Below are 20,036 nucleotides of genomic sequence, written 5' to 3'. Positions count from 1 at the left end.
TATGAATGTGATATCTGATTGACACGTGGCAATCTGGATGGAATCCCAATGGGTACCTATCCCTTCTTGATTTGGATTCTCCTATTATGATAGTACATATTAGGTTAGCCACAGAAATCAGCCAATCTTGTGGCTATTTAGTGTAATGTTGAACAATGGATCCTTTGAATACATTTGAAATTCCACCCATGAATCACCCCCTAATCTTGTTTGCTAGTAATTTTAAATCTTCCTCTAAAGAAGCCACTTGGGCTTCAGTTATTTTTTATTTTCACAGATTAATTCTTATAGGACTTGGCTATGAAATGGTAGGAGATGAGGTCGAAACCGAAAGCAGGGGCTTGCTCATGGGGATCCAAGCAGATGTGCAAAGGGATACAGAGAAGTAGAGATATGAACAAGTTCTTCAACAACACGATATCAGAACGGGTATCAGCGACATGCAAAACTGATACAATAGTGATACGGTATCGGCCTAGATCAGTTGAATTGGACAAAATTACCCCCTGAAATTTCTTAAAAAATAAGTTTTCTAACTATTTTACCCCTTGTCTGTACCATGCTACTGATACGGTATCAACACGGTATCAGTGACTAGCAAAACCGATAACCATGTCAACAATGGAGGCTTTGTTTCCGAAGTTTGAATTGTTGAGATGGCCATTGGGATGATTTAAAACATCACTTGAGATACATTTCTGTAGTCTCAGGTTTCAAAAATGGAACATTAAGGTCTGTAATAATGGTACTATGACTTTTATTAATGTTTTAACTAGGAAAGCTAGGACTTTACCAAAAAAAAAAAAAACTAGGAAAGCTAAGAGTCATATATTAAGTTTAGGTAAGGTTTAATCAAGACATTAACTTTGTAGTTACTCTACTTTCTTAATCTATAGATTTTTTTTTTCTTCTCTCATAAAAAAATAGTATAGAAAAAAGACTTAGAAGAATCGCATAATTGCCATAACTGTTATTCACATCCATGTAAGACTGGATTCAACTGCCTAGCTTGCAACATTATTATGTTGATTGTAACCTTCACAACCTAGCAAGTTGTCATACCAAAATCCTTACAGCAGATCCAATGGCTAGCAATTCCTGGGTTGCAACCTTCTTCCAAATCCCACCAATCATCAGTAGACCTTCGTCGGCTTTCAGTGATGAACCATCCCAACTGTCCAAGAGACCACCATCTGCTGTTTCCCTCCATTTCTTAGTGGCAGTTGAGCCCTCCAAAATCATCAATATCAGAAGTCGCAGTCGCTTCTCTCTTTCCACAATAATGATTCAGCTCCCAGTGCTCATTAGCCTCAGAGAATTCTTCAACCTTTTGATGGTGTACCTTTGGGTGGTCAACTGTTCTGTCAAGAATAGGAAGAATGCCTGAAGAACCTAGAGCACGAGGCAACATACCAATTGGGCATGGGTTCCATGACTTGGCTACAGACCACATGTTTTTCTCTGTTCCCTCATCTTGTTGGCACTATATTGACCATTTCACCCTTCATCAGATGCCGTTTAAGAGACTCCAACTTTTCCGCTGCCTGTTTTATGTAATTCTCCTGTTCGAGAAGGGTGTCTCCAATACTGATACCCGAAGAGCTGTCAATGGTAATATCATGATCTGGAAGGCTAACTGCAGCCAGTTTCTTGAGCCTATCTACCAGAGAACTGTTTCCTGTCATTTGGGCAAGAAGCAGTGTAGAACCAGTGAGTCGTTTGTTGCCCAGAGCTATTATTAAAAGACATTTCCGTAGGAGTTCTTTTAAAGTTGCTCTTGATATAACATTTGTTTCTACCACAGAAACATTGGTTTCAGCCAAACATCCTGTGTGTCTATGTTGTTTTACTTCGTTAAGATTCACAAGGAGCCATGGAACAAGTGACGAAAGATGTTCAAATTGAAGAATCTCAGCCTTATGCTTTGATGATATGCAGTGATGTCCTGCCATAGAAACATGAAAAAAAATAACCAAAAAGAGCCAGAATGTAGGTTTTATAAAAATGTTTACTTGAGCAACAGCATGAATCCAAAAGAGATATCATTACAAGATCTGAGCAAACCCGTATCCAGATCCAACATGCGTTAGTTTATCCACAACTTGGATCCACTTCCTGTGTATCTATATCCAACTCCACATCAAAATGGATTAGGGGGAAAAATCCAAAAACATTGGATCTCTCTTTCTTTTTCCCCCATTTCATCTTTTAGGGGGTGGAGGGTGAGGGTGGGGGAATAATTTATGTCAAGTTTCCAAGATCATAATCTAAATTATCCAAACCAGCTCCAGAACAAATTTCAACAATAAGTCTGACTTAACCTGGTTAGATTAGAAATGGATTGATTTAGATCTCAGGTCCGAGCCACTGCATTTCATGCCCAACTTGAACAAGGACTATCATTGATTTAAGGATAACGTAATACCTATAGCACATAAAAAAGATGCAACTGTTCTCATGAATCAAGCTCCTAAAGGAAAGAGCAGAGGAATATAATGGGAAACCTAGGGAAGAGAAAGTGAAACAGTGTCAAAATACGCAGTTGTTTGTATTGGACTACAAACATGGACCAGCCATAAAATAAACCATTTCTATTTTTATTTTTTTTAAGCAAACGTAACTTGACAAAGCTGTATGCAGACATCATATGATTTCCTATTATTCAATAACCAATTCATGAACAATAGAAGGTTAAAAACCAGACGAGAGAAATTTAAATCTTTTATGATTAAGAAGTGAATTTGGCTTGAACTTCAATCACTTGATATGTCAGGCAAAAAAAATATGTGAGTGGTAAAACGTCGCTTTGGAGAGACGATGTCAATCATATTGTCACAGTGACCAACATGTCCAAGAATCCTTAATGAACAATCTCAAAAACTCCTGTTTCTCACAACACTTTAGAGACATCCCCATAAAAGGTCAATCCCACATAAACCTGCATAATTCTCGAGGTAAACACACTAATACCCAAGTAAGGAGTAGAAAATTTACCAATTTCAGATTTCATAGCTTCCTGAGTCTTGATTATTTCAAGAACTGCCTTGAGAATGGTGAGCAGCAATTCTGGTTCCTTACTTGACAGCCGCATTATTACGTACTTCCAGTCATCAATTGTGCCTGTGAGGATTTTTGAATTCGCAGAAAAGTAGTCCGCTAGCAAATGATGAGAGGAATCTGATACCTTCAGTAGGAACTCCAATAACACCGAAACTACTTCTGAGGGGAACAAAGAATATAACTGAACAAGATTTTGCAGAATCTTGGAAATCTGTCTTTTAGGACCTGAAATCAGATTCTACATCCATCAGCAATTAAGGAAACTAGACGACAAAAGCTAGAAATGTTTATGGTGGACATGATGTGGAAACACATACACTATTGGGAATAGTCCCACATCAACTAACTCTGGGACCTTGGACACTTCAATATGGTATCAGAGCCACCAGGCTCATTATGATAGTGATACATCCATGTACAGCAACCCAAAATAGGGGCCACACATGCCCATGTATACCGTCATCCAAAAGAGTGGTAACACAGTGACGGGATTGCAGGGAATAATCCCACATCAACTAGCTCTGGGTCCCTAGTGGACTTACATACCAATTGGGCCTCTCTACCTAATAGCATAAGCTTTTGGGTTGGATAATTCAACAGAATCAGACCCACCAGGCCCATCACAATAACAATAAACTTGTGTATGGCCCACCTAAAAGAGGGACCACACGTGCCACATGTACTGCCACCCAAAAGAGGGGCAACAAATGACAGGGAGTGTTGGGAATAGTTCTACATCAACAACTCTGGGACCTTGGACACTTCAATACACACAGATGAGGATCTTTCGCATAAGCTGCAGCATTGACTGTGGTCAAGGCTGTGTGGAGTCATGGGCATATTGTATGACCGGTCCTTGTAATTTGAGAATGTTCCAACCTTGTATGGATGTCCAACCTATCCAGTGGCCTGTGGCACCATGCTGCAATACTAAGTGCCATTCTGGATCACCATGGTCGCCCACAGATGATGTGAGGCCAGAAAAGAAAGATGTGAGATTCCATTGAGTGCCAGTTTTGGATGCATACGTAGAAACTTGAAATCATAAGGAGAACACTGGTTCAGAGAGCTCATCTGGTGTTTTTTGCCCCAAAAAGCCTAGTATAATTTCCAAGCAGGTTACTGCTTTCGTTTAAAATACAGTGAAGCTAAGGGAACACCCACTTTTTTTGGAATCAAGACAAATATAACACATATAAGGCAGCCTTAGAGCTTCTTTTAGTTGCCCTTGATTCCAAAATAGCACAGGTACTTTTGCAGACTGCTTTTAAGGGATGGTGCCCTCAGCATTTCCATTTGAAATAAAACAACAAAGGCACAAAACCCTCCTAAGGATAGGTGTGTGTGTGTGTGTTTAGACCCCAGCCTCCCATCATGTGGCTCTCTATTCGCCATTTGTGGGAATCATCTAAAATGGACTTGGGATGGACTTAAGGTCACTTGGAGGGGTGTCCAGAATTTCCCCGACCAGAAGGGGATGCTTGGGGACATGGGAAAGTACTAGGCATCAGCCATAGGTTGGCACCACAGGGATGCCCATGTTGGAGGATTGCCTATGCTTTACATTAGCATGCACTATGCAACACTAATGACTCAAGAAGGACCAAGTGGGCTGTCCTAAGGGCTAGGGTGCATGGATGAATCTGTCTAAGAGGCGGTGTATGAGTCAATGTCACATTCAGTGGATTCAGCAGTGCAATTTGCCATGTAAAAGGGCAATTTCCAGCATAGTTGTCAAAGCGTCCCTAGGTCCAGGCACCTTGGTCGCCTTGTTGGTTTCACCTTGCTTCCAAGCCCCCGCCAACGCCTTGGGTTGCCTAAACGCCATGACAACTATGATTTCAGGTCTTGGACTTGGTACCAACTCATGGCCCACTTGACAGCCTTTTTCCCAATTGTGAGCTACAGATCATCACATCAGGGAGCTTGGTGGGCTCAAAAGATTGTGCCTGAAGATTGTGGAACAGGCTAGGACGCCCCTGGTATGGTTTAGTCTACACATTGGTCAAGGCATGCTTTGAGCACCTGGATGGTTGATAACTTGTGTAACTGCTCCTTGTCAGTGCATCTATGGATGCATATACGGGCTCACCAGTCTTGGATGGTTGGCTGGCTCTAGTTGGCTGATGACATTGTCATTCATTGTATAAAAATAATAATTATCATGACAGCAAGCACACACAGAAACACAAGCAGAGAGTAAGGGAATAGCTGTCTCACGTTGTTTACAATAGACGGGGTTAACTAAAGAGATTGAATTCAGATTAGATGATCAAACCTCGAGATTTTGGAGATTGGAGCTTTCCAGCCATACGGGAGAAGAACTTAGTACCCCCACACCATAGTTCAGACTGTTTAACACCTGAAAATTAAAACAAAATCAATAAAAGCAAAATCACCAACTGATGCTGGAAATATATGGACTAAGATGTTCAACCAATCAGAGTATAAAGACTAAAGAGGCATATTAGTATAAGCATGCCTTATCTAAAATATAATTATCTTAGAACCAGTTCCCTCCTCTGTCCTGAAAATCCTGTAAAGGAAATGTTATTCTCATTGTAGGAATCCTCCATAAAAGCAAATACCATTTGTCCATTCCACTAGGATATGTGTAACTAAATATCAAAATTTATTAATGAAATTCAAAATTTCGAAGCTTAAAATTTATGCTTTCTTTTTTTTTTTTTTTTTCCCTTTCTTAATAAGCAACAAAGATTTATTGAAATGAGAGAGATGCTCAAAGAATGAAACAACAGCCCCCTAGAGGGAAGAGCGAGAGCCCTCACAAAAAAACAAAGGCAAGAAAACTAAGAAATGGCCAAAGCCTACAATAGAATAGAAACTGAAACCTCACAATGCAATGGAGTTCCCATAACAACTCTGATGCAGTTGCATGTGCGTGGCTGGACCGACATGACCTGACCTGGAAACCCAAACCAAGACGAACCAAGTCCAAACTTGGATTCTGGTCCAATAGGGGTTAACAGGGGTTAATCTTATTATATTATGGATATAGGAAACGTAGGAGACTGTAGTGATGCAGATCTCATCATAAAGGAAGAGAAGGACTTCAACAATAAGCCTATCAAGTTAGCCTACAATGGAAGCCTAGTCGGGCCTTGCGGTTTCTGTTTTGTGGTCCAAGTATTAGACCAGGTTTCAGTCAGTCCATATCCGTCCTTGCGTGGGGGGTTATTGGTAGTAGTTAGTTTCTATTTTTTGTTACTAAATTACTACTTGTTCTAAGTTGTCAAGTTAGTTTCTATTTTGGTGTTTATGGTTTGTTTTAAAAGGCTGGACTTTAGTAAGCCTTACTAGTTTCTATTTTGGAAGAGTTTCTATTTCCTAATAGTCCATGGTTGTAAAGGATCTTCTAGGCCATGTAAGGAAGGCTCCGACATTGTTCTTTTCCTAAAGCTATAAATAAGAAGGAAGGAGGAGAACTACCCTACGATTTGATGAAGTTTATAACCACAGATTTGGCCTACTACATCTATGAGATTCAGATTTTTATGAATGTGTGATGCAGTTCTGCATGGTCGGTGAGATGCTGATCCAGGCTTGAATGAGAAGGTCAAGTCATATGACTCATATCCCTACCCTTATATCTTCTTCCTCCTCCATTATTTCCTGCAAAACCAGTGGGTCTCTTTGTTTTCAGATGATTTTGGTTGCTGTTCTCTGATTATTAAAGGGTTTTTATTGTTATCAAGTGAGGATTAACAGATGTGTGGTTCCCCTGTTTTGATGTCCTTTGGCTGCAATGGTAAAGTGGTATTATCACTTCATCCAGCCCTTGGATTGCTGACATATTTTGCAGTTAACACTTAAGATTTGAGTTTCTACCACTCAGGTGAGCCCATAGCGACCCAAAAACAGGGTTTTAGAACCCTACGTTGTATCAAACTCGAAGGATTGACAATCATCCACATGAATATAGGTGAAGACCAAATGAATTATGTGCTTCACACTTCACAGTGTGTATAAACTTCCACAGGCAAACACCTCCACCATGACCTACTGATACCCTTCACTGATCGTATAAGACACAGTGACTCTCAAGGAAAGAAGCCCCAATTCCAATGATATAAGACCCAATACACACCAAGGATTTCTGCCATGTAGAATTTTATCACCCCTTCAATCCAGATGGACCTCGGTTACGAAGAGAGCACCCACCCAAGTTCAACTTCACAGCACCCACCAGGGGGGGGGGGAGGGGAAGCACCCACCCAGGGTGGGGGACAGAGCAAAACTCCCTAGTCTAGTTGTGGATCTGGCTATTGGATCCCAAACATATCTGTGCACTACTGCTTACTAAGCCACCCTTATCATAGTGTTTTGAGGGACCACCTGAACTTGAGATTCTGAACTTCTAGAGATCTTGCATTCCTCTCCTCCCATAAGCACCATTGATACTGCTAAGCAAGTAGCGGTACAAAGAAACTAGGGCTAAATGGAGCACACTGCCAAAGCCACATCAGCTCAGCTATATCCTCAGGGAAAAAAACCCTAATCCACCCAAAACTTCCCCAAGGAATTCAAATTTGATGCACTTACAGTTTGTACCTTAGTTTAATAACCAAAAATGAGAGAAAATATAAGAGCTTGCATGTTTCACTTTCAACTTTGTATTGTTTATTTGTTTTGATAATGGTGGTATACGTTTTAAAATCATATAATAAAAGTATATATAAGATTTCTTATGTAGTCAACATGGGTAACACTAACTCAAATCTAATATACTGGTGCCAGTTGTAGCAAGATGGCAATTTTCAACAAACAATAGTTAAGAAATATGTACAAGGTATAATAAAATATCTTTGCATGCCAAATTTGGGTAATACAAAGCAAAGCATAAGATAAACAAATCTATTTGCTTATCAAAAAATAATCGAATCTACTTTTCCAAGCAGCAATAATCTCCTATAAAAAATGAAGCTGAAGTTCCATAATATTTGAATTCTTTTACACCCCTCTTCGGTTTTTCATCTCATTACTTCACTGTTTTTCACCATACTCGATCAAGAGTAACACAATTATATGCATGCACAAGAGGGAGAGGAAGAAAGACACATTAGCCATAAAGTAAGGATATTATCATATAGTTATAACCAAGGTTTAATATTTCGGTATCTCGGGCCTACCGAGATATCCGAGATACCCGAAATATCGCAAAATATGACCGAAATATTGCATTTTTTCTGCAATATTTCGAGGGTCCATCTCGGGGGGTATTTGGCCATATCTAAGCCTAAAACTTCATGGTCAGCCTTATTTAAGCTTAATAAACACATTTAAACCATAAAATTGTAAAAATGTGAATTCAAATTGGTGTTTTGGGCTTGCACCCTTGATTGACATACGGTCGCCGACCCTAATGTATAAATAGTTAAATACACATAGATTAGGCAGTTAATATTTAGAGTAAATTACTCCCCCTCCCCTCGATTATGCTCTAATGACAAACCCCTCCCCGGGTTTTGGGTAATGACTCTCCCTCCCTCTTCCTTAGATTCTATCAACTGTACCCATTCCGTTAAAAGGGCTGTTAAGTGTTATAGAAAGACTATATTACCCTCGACCCCTTCTTCTTCTTCCTCCTGCAACTCGTCTCGCAACTTTGCCCCCAATCGGTTGATTCAAAAATAGAAGATATAAAATCAATTTTCATTATAAATTGATCATCCCTACCCATTTAAAAGGAACACTACCGATCCATAACTCATCGTCTCTCCTCTTCCTACTTTCGATGTCCATTGAGGATTTTATGTTATCGTCTCTGTTTCTTGTCAAATCTTTACTAATCTCAACAAATCCTATCTAATTCGAACAAACCCGTTAGATTCTTTATAGGGTCTTTTTTTTCTTATTTATTCCTCAATTGCGAGATCACTCTGTAGTCTTTATAGATGGAATTCTCTTTCATAGGGCAGCATAGAAGAATTCCGGAACCACGGGTTAGGAATTAGAACCAGATTAGAGAAAGTTGATAGTCGGAACAACTCTGGTTGGGGCTGAACCTGGTCGATACGGTCTATGCCGGGGATAATATGGAGAGTAAAATTTGATTACAATGCAGTGGCTGATTTGAGACATATTGAGGTTTCCTGTTGGAGTTAGGAAACTTGAAAACCCGGATGGAAAACAGAAATTGGTAGCAGTGATTTAAGGGCTCAAAACAATGATCTAGTGATTAAACAATAATATGTGCAATTAAAGCAATGACTGAAACCAGATTCAGAAAAATCAGAATTGAAGAAGTAGCCTTGAAGTAGACTAGTGGAATATCAAACGAAACCAAGATTATACTGAAACGGAATCCTTAATTAAAGAGGCAATTCAATCGCTGGTTGCGAAGGAAGAGAGAGAGAGAGTTATGATATTGGAGTAACATAAAGTAGGGCTTAGCTTCCAGATTGTGATTGGAGTGACTTAAACTATCTTCCTCGTTCACCTCATCACCGTGACCCACTCCCTTTCCAAGACTCCCAAAAATGAAACCCATCTTCCTCACTTCACTTCACCTCCACTCGGACGATCTTAATCGTTTCTTCTTTCTTATCTTTTCTGGGTCTCTTCTGTTTGTCCAAATTCACCATAATTCTTCTTCGTTAGGAACACCGGATCAAGAATGTGGTGGTTTATTTCTCCGGTGACCTTCCGAGGAGATACGTCGGTCGGGAAGCCATTGAAGGTCCGGATGTTGGCATTCTCATTAACAACGCCCGACGTTTCCTAACCCTATGCAAGGTTCTTTCATGGTGGCGGTGGCTACGGAAGTGAAAGTGGTGGTGGATACGCCGTGGTGGCGGCGGCGTTTCCTAGAGATGTTTTTAGGGTTTTGATATGGTTAGAGGGAATTATTGGAATATCACAAATATATGGGCATTTTGGGGTTTTATTGAATATATTTAAGATGATGTCATCACTTAATACTCCTTTTAACGGAATGGGTACGGTTGATAGAATCTTGGGAATGCGGGGAGGGGAGAGTCATTACTCAAAACCCAGGGGAGGGGTTTGTCATTAGAGCATAATCGAGGGGAGGGGGGAGTAATTTACTCTAATATTTAATAATAGTATTTAACTTCATCACATATCAAGTTAAAACCAATACACATTGATGAGTACCATGATTCTCATAAACTCCATAATATTCAATAACTCGCTTAAAGCCTTAAAGGCGATACACTAAGTGTCAAAGTTAGTAAGTCACAAGACTCGCAACTCACAAGTCACAACTCACAAGTTCATAGATCAATGAAATCACAACTTAAGTTACAAATTATAAGTGCTAAACTGCTAATAGTAGTTGTTGTGCCTCCTTGGATCAATCCCACTTATGCCTCGCTAGAGTCGACGTCCATTGCTCTCTGTTTGAAGGACATATGTGGACCACGGTATAGAATCAGAGAAGAAACGAGTGTAGTCATCCACAAGTGTCACGTAAATGGAATCATCAACATACTGTAGGTAACCTATCCTAGGATATAAACTAGGGTTACCAATCGATCCAGTCCGTGAAGAAGATGATCCACCGTGATATGATGTTGGCGCCGCGCAAGAGGCGATGGCATTGGCCGCATGTATGGTGGTGAGGTTGGTAGCTAGGTCCGCTAGGGTATGCAAAGATGTTATCTACGAAAGATGATCCAAGATGTGTCCTGGAGGGTCGTAGTCATAGTCCCCTACCCCACTAAACTGCCCATATAATGATGATCCATATCCATATCCACCGTAAGGTTGTGATGCACCATAATCCGATGCCAATGGAGTGGTATATGCGTCAAAAAATGGGGCACGCCAATGTCCAGTCGGTCCTCCCTCCCTATCACCCATACTCAAACCACCAACAGAGCTAGATAGGTTATCAATGTCCATGTGATCAGGTTGCAACTGTGTTTGTCGACCCCTACGCTTCCTGTTGTATGTATGTAGGGGGCCTCTTGAGGGTGGGGGTGCGGGGCATGTGCTCCGTGGTCCGTATCTTGTGTGGCATGATCAAACTGTGTCTCTCCAGTGAATCGGAGTGGCTCTACAGGTGCCGTATCCTGGGCCTCCTGGCCTACGACATAACGCTCTCGCATGCCATCAAATTCTTCACCAGCATCACCACCACCAACATCACCACCACCAGCATTACCACCACCAGCATCACCATCACCACCACCAGCATCATCATCATCACCATCATCATCATTTGAGGACTTAGACCAGTCTTCATCATTAGCAACATTGCCACCAATGGGCTGGAATAGTATGGGTGAGGCTTCCTCGCATGTATCCGACCCTCGTCGCCCATATACTCGCCCACATCGACCAATCTCGGTATCATGGGGTCGGGCCTACCTCCCTCCTCATCCAACACCGGCTCACCTCTATCCCTCACCCAATCCACAATAGGGTCCTCATCGCCCGAGTCAACTTGAAAGATGTCGGCTAGATCAATGGTGCCCCTCTGTCCCTCATGCCCATGCGTATGTGTTGCGAGTTTCACCTCAAGTTGTAGCACATACACCATGTCGGATAAACGTTGAGACCCCAATCTGCTTGCGCCTCTTGGAGTGGATGAGTGCAAAGGTACTCAGTTCTTCTCACAACCAGATGCGTAACATGTTTGGGCAAGGATTTTAATTGCTATTCTTCTTAAGTTTTCACGATTCCCATACAACACCCACCATTCAATTGCATTACAAGTTTACAACAAAAAGACATGTGTCAAATGTTGTTTCAACTTTCAACTTTCAAATTTCAATACATATGTAATTTAAAACTTAAAAGAATTACCAAGATCACCACGTGCTCGCCTCAGATCGCGACCTCGGTTCCAAAACTTCCCAATGCATCCCTAAATACCTTGATCTATACCCATGTGAAAAATTAGTAAGTACTTCTTCACTACTTATTTAAAAGCATCAATAAGTTGAGTTTCCAAATGAACTCACCTCATTGTTGCAAATTGCTTGTAGCGCACCATCCGCTCCAACTTCTTCTCTACTTGTTTCACAAAGATCAATAAGTTGAGTTTCCAACCCAAGCCTATTGTTATATTGATACTTAGGGTTCAAGTAGTATGCTGAAATATGACACATAGAATAGAGGTATTGTCAAATGCATAGGTAATTAGTAAATAATAATACTATGAATTAGTAAACATAAAACAAATTTACTCACCACCTTATGCAGTGGATGCATAAGTTAATTCTCCCAATGAGCATTTATGATATCTAAGAAGTGTTTGCTATCGCGAGGAGCCACACTATAGACACTATCTTTCATCAAGTCTATTGCAGCATATAGGACTGGCATGGTTGGGCCCTTCAGAGCGGAGTCAGCAACATGTAGAACTTTAACTACTGGCTCCAAAACTTTCACCACTTTGCTTAGTTTGGTCCAGAAGTCCTCAGATGACATCGTTGCTTGTGCTTCCCTCCCATTTGCAGTCTTGAAACCCTTCCATTCAAACTACTCCTCAGAAGCAAACATGCTTCTTAGCCCGGCCTTCTTTGTCTTAATGCTTTTGAGGGCAATGTAGTTGGTGGCAAATCTTGTGATGTCAGGCCTAACCAAGTCACCCCCACATTTTTTCCTCAATAGATTGAGTGCATAGGAGTGATTGTATACAAAGTTGGTGACTTGTCTTGCACTTTCAACCACAGTCTTCACCAACTTTAACTTTCCCATATCTTTTAGCATTAAGTCAATGCAATGGGCTGCACAAGGAGTCCAGAAGAGCCAGTACTTACTATTGTTCATCATCTTCTCACCGGCCAGCTTGAAGTTACTTCCATTGTCCGTTACAATCTAGACAACATTCTCAATACCCACATCTTTTTCCACTACTTCCTTTAACAATCTGTAAATATATTTTGCATCCTTTATCTTTTTGGATGCATCCACGATTTGAGGAACACTGCGTCCCTCCCATTACAATAAACCATGAAATTGATGATGGACTTTCTTGTAGGCCCACCCATCCATCTCGCCATTATAGTCACCCCATATGTCTCCCACATATTCCTCATCTCACTAATGTACTCATCAATCTCACTCTTTTGTTGAGGTAGATAAACATTCATTACCTCATATAGGGTGGGACCCTTGAATCCTGGGCCAGCCTCTGCAATGGTATCTATCATGGTATCATAATGGGGGCCTTGTGCAGTGTTTCTTTGGGATGGTATGGTATAGCATCCACTTAGCTATTAATTCTTTAACCAATCCCTTCATCCCCTTCCATGCTCCTTTGATTCGGGTTAACGCTTCCTTTCTTCTTATGCAATTTAGGATCGATGTTGATGGTGACTGCATCGCGAGAGGTGTTGGGGCTGCCCTCACACTTTGTGATCTTTTAAAAGGATTCAAAGTTCTAGGACCTCCAACTGCCCGCTCCTCCACTACCCCCTACTCTTTGTCTCTGCTGATCATCTTGAAAACTTACTCTACTCCTAAACAATCCGCCTAAAATCCCTAGCCTCCTCTGCTTTTGTATGTCATCGTGCATCGCAATGTCATCACCATCGAGGAGTCATCATCATCATCATCATCATCATTGTATCGTCTTCCTCCTCCCATCGAACTCCTCACTGTATCCTCAAGTTGTTCTCTTATCCTTTGCTTGTCAGCCTTCCTCTTCTTTCTTCCCCTCAAACTATCACCAATCTCCCTGGCTACTTCAGTAGGGACCATATGACAACCTACAACATCTTTAGATCCTCTAGTCAGATGTTGTGTAAATCTACTGGACCCACCTCCTATAAATTGCATGTGACAATAGTTACATATAGATTTTCTCTTATCCCCATCAATGGGAGTACCATGTAACCATGCAATGTCACCCTATGCTTGGCCGGGTGGCTGGTCTCTCTTGTTCCCTCTGTTCTCTTTGTTCCCTCCGCCCCCTTTGTTGACTACTTTCCCCCACCTTTTGCTTGCCCTTCGCACGTTGTTTATCACGATCCGCCATAATGATACTTGTTTACTGCAATGTAAGTACCACAAATAATTAAAAAACTTAATGTAGATGCACTTCAATTGACACTTTTAGATTACTAATACACTTGTATAGTTATTTAATATTTTTTCCCTAACCCTTATATTTTTCACATAATTAAAACCAATTTTTTATATATAATGTTAATATAAGTATTGACCTAACACAACAAAACCAAAAATTAGTAAACATAATATACATGTAATGCATCTCAAAACATATAGAAATAACTTTCATATTTTTTCATTATTTTTTAAACTTAAAACTCATATTTTTCCTTATTTATTTCTGTTTTTTAATTTTTTATATATTTTTCTTAATTTCCGAAAATTAAAATAATTATTTAAGAGCAGAAAAATAAATCCTACACTGTGAAGCCGTAGATTGGCCATTGGTGTCTAACATATATTTAATTCATTACCATCTAAGTCATATTACCCCTAATTATTTCCTATTTTAGTTGTAGGAAAATGAATTTTTAAAACCAGAAAAAAATAAAAAAAAATACATATAGGAAAAAAATTTCGACACCGTGAGGCTGTAGATCGGCCTCCGGCGTCTAACATATATTAATATCATCAACATCCAACAACATTTGTACAAAGTATTTTTTAAAAAAATAGTTTTAGAGAAATAGAATTTACCTTAAATAATGAAAATAGGCTTGGATGATGAGCTTCGATGACCCTCCGACGTCTTCCCGGCGACAAGGAGCTTCAACAATGCTTGGATGAGGCTTGGAAGGGAGGAAGAAGAGCAAAAAATGAAGAAAAAGAGAGAAAAATAGAGTTTCAGCAGCTCTCGGTCGAAATATCGACCAAGAGCTGCGAAATATGGTATAAAATGGCCCCTAGTGTCACACTATTTGTCACTTTTTCAATATCTCGCGATATATCGTGAGATCCACGATATTTCGTCGATATCTCACGATATATCGACGAGATATTGTATTTTTTGGTTTCGGATGTGTTCCGTATCTCGGACATGTCGAGATATACGAAATGTGGCGATATATCGCCGAAATTTCGCGAGATTTTATACCATGGTTATAACAAGATATATAGAAAATAACTCTCGGTATATATTTACAGCTTAAACTTTATAAAGAAAACCTTCGATACTCACGTTTCCCCTTGATTGAATGCAGAGACTGCCTAGTCTTTCGAATAAAGATACAGTCACGCAGTCGAAACATGATCTCTTTTCTAATATTACCAACCCCATCCTTTTGAAATGGAATTACCCTTTTTTGAGGTTCCCAATAAAAAGATTGCAACCAATCAAGTGCCTGAAATTGTCAAGATAAAAGAATCTACATTAATAGTGATATTAAGTTACCTTACTCCACAACATAGAAAAATCTGAGAACTTAAAGAGTTTATGAAAGCATTTAAGACAAATTGTTGAGATAATAAAGAAAAGAGGTGGCCCCATACCTATGGGCATCCTATTTCCTTAGGTAAAAAGCTAATCTAGAGATTCAACAAACACAGTATAAGGGAAAGAATACATTCAGCTACAACTTACACTAGTAACCTCGGCTACAAAGCCAAACTACCACTTGAGAGGTTTTTCCAATCTAATGATCAAACATGTGTAAACATGCTTAAATTGGCATTACAAGAAGTTTCAGGAAAAAATTCCATCCTTTGGCCACTGAAATGGCCATTTCGAGTTGAATTGTGAAATGGATCAAATTCGAGCCCATTTCACAGATTTCAACAGTATATTTCGATTTCGACCAGGGTCGAAATCCTAATCGAAACTGAACTTCAATCTTGGAGGTATGCCATTCTCAAGGATTCAAAAAAGGTCTTGAATGATAGGAGGTACTTGTGTTAATTTGCAAGATTTCAAGACCTATAATCATAATCATGTTATCTATCATCATATAAGGATCTTGGACAATATAGACTTATAAATATATACTCATAATCATGTTGCCGTCAACATCAATCCTAATGAGTATTTTCTGATCACAAGTTATATCATCGTAAAAAGTATCTTGGACAATATAAGTTATAAACCCCATCAACAGCCCAACCTAAAATCTTATCTCATTAGCTCCAAGCTCATGCCGTTAAGGGTTCTAGAAAGAATCGAGAAGCAAGAACAAAGATTATAACCAGGATCTTTGAGAGAATCGGTAGAAGAGAGCAGGGACTGAAGGGATAGCAATAAGAGAAAATTAGATATCTTTCAATCCAATGGTCAGATCAGCCAGAAATTCAGGTTAAGTGTAGTAACAATTGAGAGCTATGACAAGATATATTGGTCTTGAAAATGGAGGTCTAAATTAGATGAAGCCCAGATGTCAAGAATTGGTATTGGGCAGCATATCGGAAAGCTGGCTTGCGGCATTAATGTGATTCAAATCTTCATTGGCAAGAGCAATATCAAACCTACTAATAAGTATTAAGAAGCAATGAAGCAAGAAGATTTGAAAAAGAAAAATATATGTGACACAAATATTCATTGGTTAGTGCAAATTTTTGCTTGTTTAATCACTCTTCCTAGGTAGTTTTTGTGTATATGGAATCCACTTAGGTTTTAACCAAAAAATCAGATTAGGAAGAAATTTTCTTTCAAAAACTAGGATTTTTGTGTTTTGGCAGCCTGTGTATTGAGTGAATCAGTCCGTATCAGTTCGACACAGGTTCATACATAAATTTTTTAATGGATCTGTACTGTATTGTATCAACATGGCCAATCACGATACGTACCAAGACTCCATCAATAGGGTTTTCAAGCTAGATTCAAGATCTAAGAAAATAAGACATATAGATGATCATACCTCAGATTCTGATCTAGAATGATTCTAGCTAGGGGTGCAAGTTTGGCCCTGTTGGCCCGAACCCGCCCTGGCCCGCCCTGAGCCCGAACAGGGTTTGGGCTGAGATATTTGGCCCTGAGGGCGGGTCAGGGCTAGAAATTTCTGGCCCTGAGTTAGGGTCGGGTCGGGTTAGGGTTGAGGCCTCGAGCTAAGCTTGGCCCGGCCCGGCCCGGCCCGGCCCAACCCTAATTTAAGTTATACTATAAAATATATATTGACAAAATTTATACATTATAAACTTTAAATTTCACTCACATTTCTTTATATAATATATTATATATGAAGACAATAAGTGTTATAATATAATTTATTATATTGCTATTTTATGTAAAATTAATAATGTTTTTCCCAGCCCATTCCAACCCATGCATTTCTTTCCCCCTCCCCATGATCAGGGCCAATTAGGGTCGGCCCGACCCGACCCTGAGGGCGGGTCAGGGTTGAATTTTTCTGGCCCTGAGTCAGGGTCGGGTCGGGCCTGGGCCCAGCTAAGGGGACTTAGGGTTGGGCTAGGGTTCTATAAAGCCCGGCCCAACCCGACCCTGTTGCAGCCCTAATTCTAGCAGACCTTAGAAACTCAGATTTGCAGTTTAGATATAATAAACAGCAAGAAATACCAGAACTATAGTATCGATTTTGGGCCAGAGAAGAAGAAAAATAATATCATAACATCAAGAGAAGAGGAATAAGAACAAAATTCGTGGAAAGATATCACCAAGCTATGGAGGAACCAGACTAGAAGAAGAAATAGAAGAGAAAAACAATCACCTAGGAAGGGAGCCATCACAAGTCACCATGTTTCCTTAACGGACTCATAAAATAACTCCTACTCACTCTCACACTCTGACACAAACTAAGTAGATGCAAAGCAGAACTCTGTCCTTGCTAATAAGCCTCTCAAAAGTTCAAACAAGGACTAGAGAGAGACTGAAGTTTAAGGAGCCTCTGACTTAATTTTAAAAACACTGCTTTTGGACTTTAAGTATGTCTGTGATAGTGCATCACAGAGATGTTCAGTGGTTTGCAACTTACTTCTTCGTAGTAGGCACAAATATAAAGAAGTAGAAAAAACTCAAGCAAATAGAACTGAACACCAAATAACATGGTTAACCTTCATAGAGGCAAGACGAACCAGCTGAAGTGAGGGGAGATCACGATGAGAACCCTCTACAAAAATTCAAATGAAATCAAAGAATATATCAATAGTAGTAGCACTCAGGCCAAGGTAATGAAAAATCATCGAAAACCCAAAACACACACACACACACACTTGGAGTGAGAAAGTATAAGAAAAAGTACATAAGTACATCTACTGACCATGGCGAATGTCGATAAGCATACTTGGTATACCAAGTGCATCAGCTGCTTCAGCAATTGAAACCTCTGTTCTTTTACGTGTTTTCTCAATGACACCATTCACAAGCCTTGGGGGGGGGGGGGGGGAAGACACGTAAGAGGGCATATGCCTAAGTGTAATCTTTCTATCGAGTATTCAAGTTCTTCATTATCATAACATATGGCCATCCCCATAGGCATACTTAATACAAGCAAACTGGCAATTATAGTCAATGTGACCTCTATATATAGGAAAACAGTCATTCTAGTAATACCATATTAGCGTCAAACATATTGTGAAAGTCAAGTAAATCAAAAAATTGTACGAAATTCAGCTTTGAACTGTATCTTGTTGGTAAGGCTCTAACATTTTTATTCAAGTCATAAAACTTTTCAATTTCATCACTTGTTCATCATTAATATAGACAATGTCATCCTTATCAGGACATGTAAGGATAATAATTCAGAGACAAAATATTGTACATATGTAAGTAACAAAACACCCATAAAGGTATTCAGGAATGATTTTCACCAGAAATATCTAACCTCATGATAGCCATGCAATATAGCATAGCAAGCATTTCCTCTGATTCTAAAGCATCATTAGTGTGACCCTCCCTGCAACCAACCAGACACAGATGAAAAAAAGCAATCAGGCAGCAACCAATTAGGACTATCATCATCACGTTAGGTAAAGAATTATTTTTTCTTTATAAAAGCATTAAACACTCCCATCATCACCCAAAGACATATCTAGAAGATTATTAAAAAAAAAACCCATATTTGTTGTAAGAAAGAACGCCAGAAAATTCAAACAAATGTTGATAATGCCAATTGTATCCACAATGACTATCCAAACTTTTCATTCGTGCTGTTTTCACGATAATAAAAGAGAGCATAAAGATACATAGAAAAAGAGTAACAAACCAACATTATAGTTACCATGAAAATTAGAAGAACAGAGAATTAGATATAATAGAAGATGGGCACCCAAAAAAAGGATCTTTCTGCTGAATTTCAAGTATAGAGGCCGTCACATCAATCACAACGGGAAGACAACCTCTGCTTCGCCACGTGTATATCTGAAACCACACACAAATTAGTGTTCAGAATTCAAATTCAAAATTATGTCTTTTCTTAATTTAGGGTTTTGTGCATTACTCTTCTAAGAGCCGCGGCAATCGAGTCTGGAGAAGACGATAATAGAGATTCTCTGACGAAGTTCCATTCATCCCAACTTAACCATGGAACCAGCTTGTAACTGCAGGACTTGTGATCTTCCCCATCTTTTTCCTGCTGAAACCGTAGAGAAGTCTCCATGAATTAAGTTGAAATCTGTATAGCAGAAACCTTAGATTCAGTAAACCTGTTTTGTGGCAGAAGCAGGGTTTTAGTAATCGGTATCGTTGTCAGTAAGCCGACACCGATCTGATACCGATCCGGATCGGTCACGTTTTACCGGATTTTGTAACCGAAAAAAAGAAGCTAAGTGAGACACCAAAGTTCAAGGCCTTAATTGTGCACTCACTCATGGCTACGAGCAGAAAACTATTGCAAGTGGGTTTCAATGATCTACAATCACCTTCAGAGATTTTTGAACAGTATCTCCACCTTCAGTGTCCTCTATGCTCTCTCCCACCTGAGAGACAAATAGATAGAATAGTTTTAAAAAAAACATTCTGTTAAGCTTTGACAAGAAAGGATATTCGATAGATGTAAAGAACCATACACAGGAGTGCAGGCAAATTTCAGTTGATACTACCTACATTGAGCAGGACTTGGATCTTGTGCAGCTGTGGCGGGAGCTGC

General features: G+C 39.7%; 1 protein-coding gene across 1 annotated transcript; it reads right to left on the bottom strand.

Moving 5' to 3' along the window:
* Positions 1-1,058: 1,058 nt before the first annotated feature.
* LOC122670057 lies at positions 1,059-19,550 on the bottom strand. The gene is made up of 9 exons (XM_043867008.1): positions 19,389-19,550; positions 19,218-19,309; positions 18,774-18,845; positions 18,210-18,316; positions 18,004-18,059; positions 15,185-15,347; positions 5,339-5,422; positions 2,995-3,285; positions 1,059-1,945 (listed from the first exon to the last, which is right to left on the bottom strand). The coding sequence occupies exons 1-9, from the start codon at positions 19,545-19,547 to the stop codon at positions 1,470-1,472; spliced, it is 1,500 nt and encodes a 499-aa protein (XP_043722943.1). The 5' UTR covers positions 19,548-19,550; the 3' UTR covers positions 1,059-1,469.
* Positions 19,551-20,036: the final 486 nt, after the last annotated feature.

This window comes from Telopea speciosissima, chromosome 7 (genome assembly GCF_018873765.1).
Source record: "Telopea speciosissima isolate NSW1024214 ecotype Mountain lineage chromosome 7, Tspe_v1, whole genome shotgun sequence".
Classification (NCBI taxonomy): domain Eukaryota; kingdom Viridiplantae; phylum Streptophyta; class Magnoliopsida; order Proteales; family Proteaceae; genus Telopea; species Telopea speciosissima.
The sequence above is the reverse complement of the archived record's forward strand: the minus strand, read 5'-3'. Positions and strand labels throughout refer to the sequence as shown.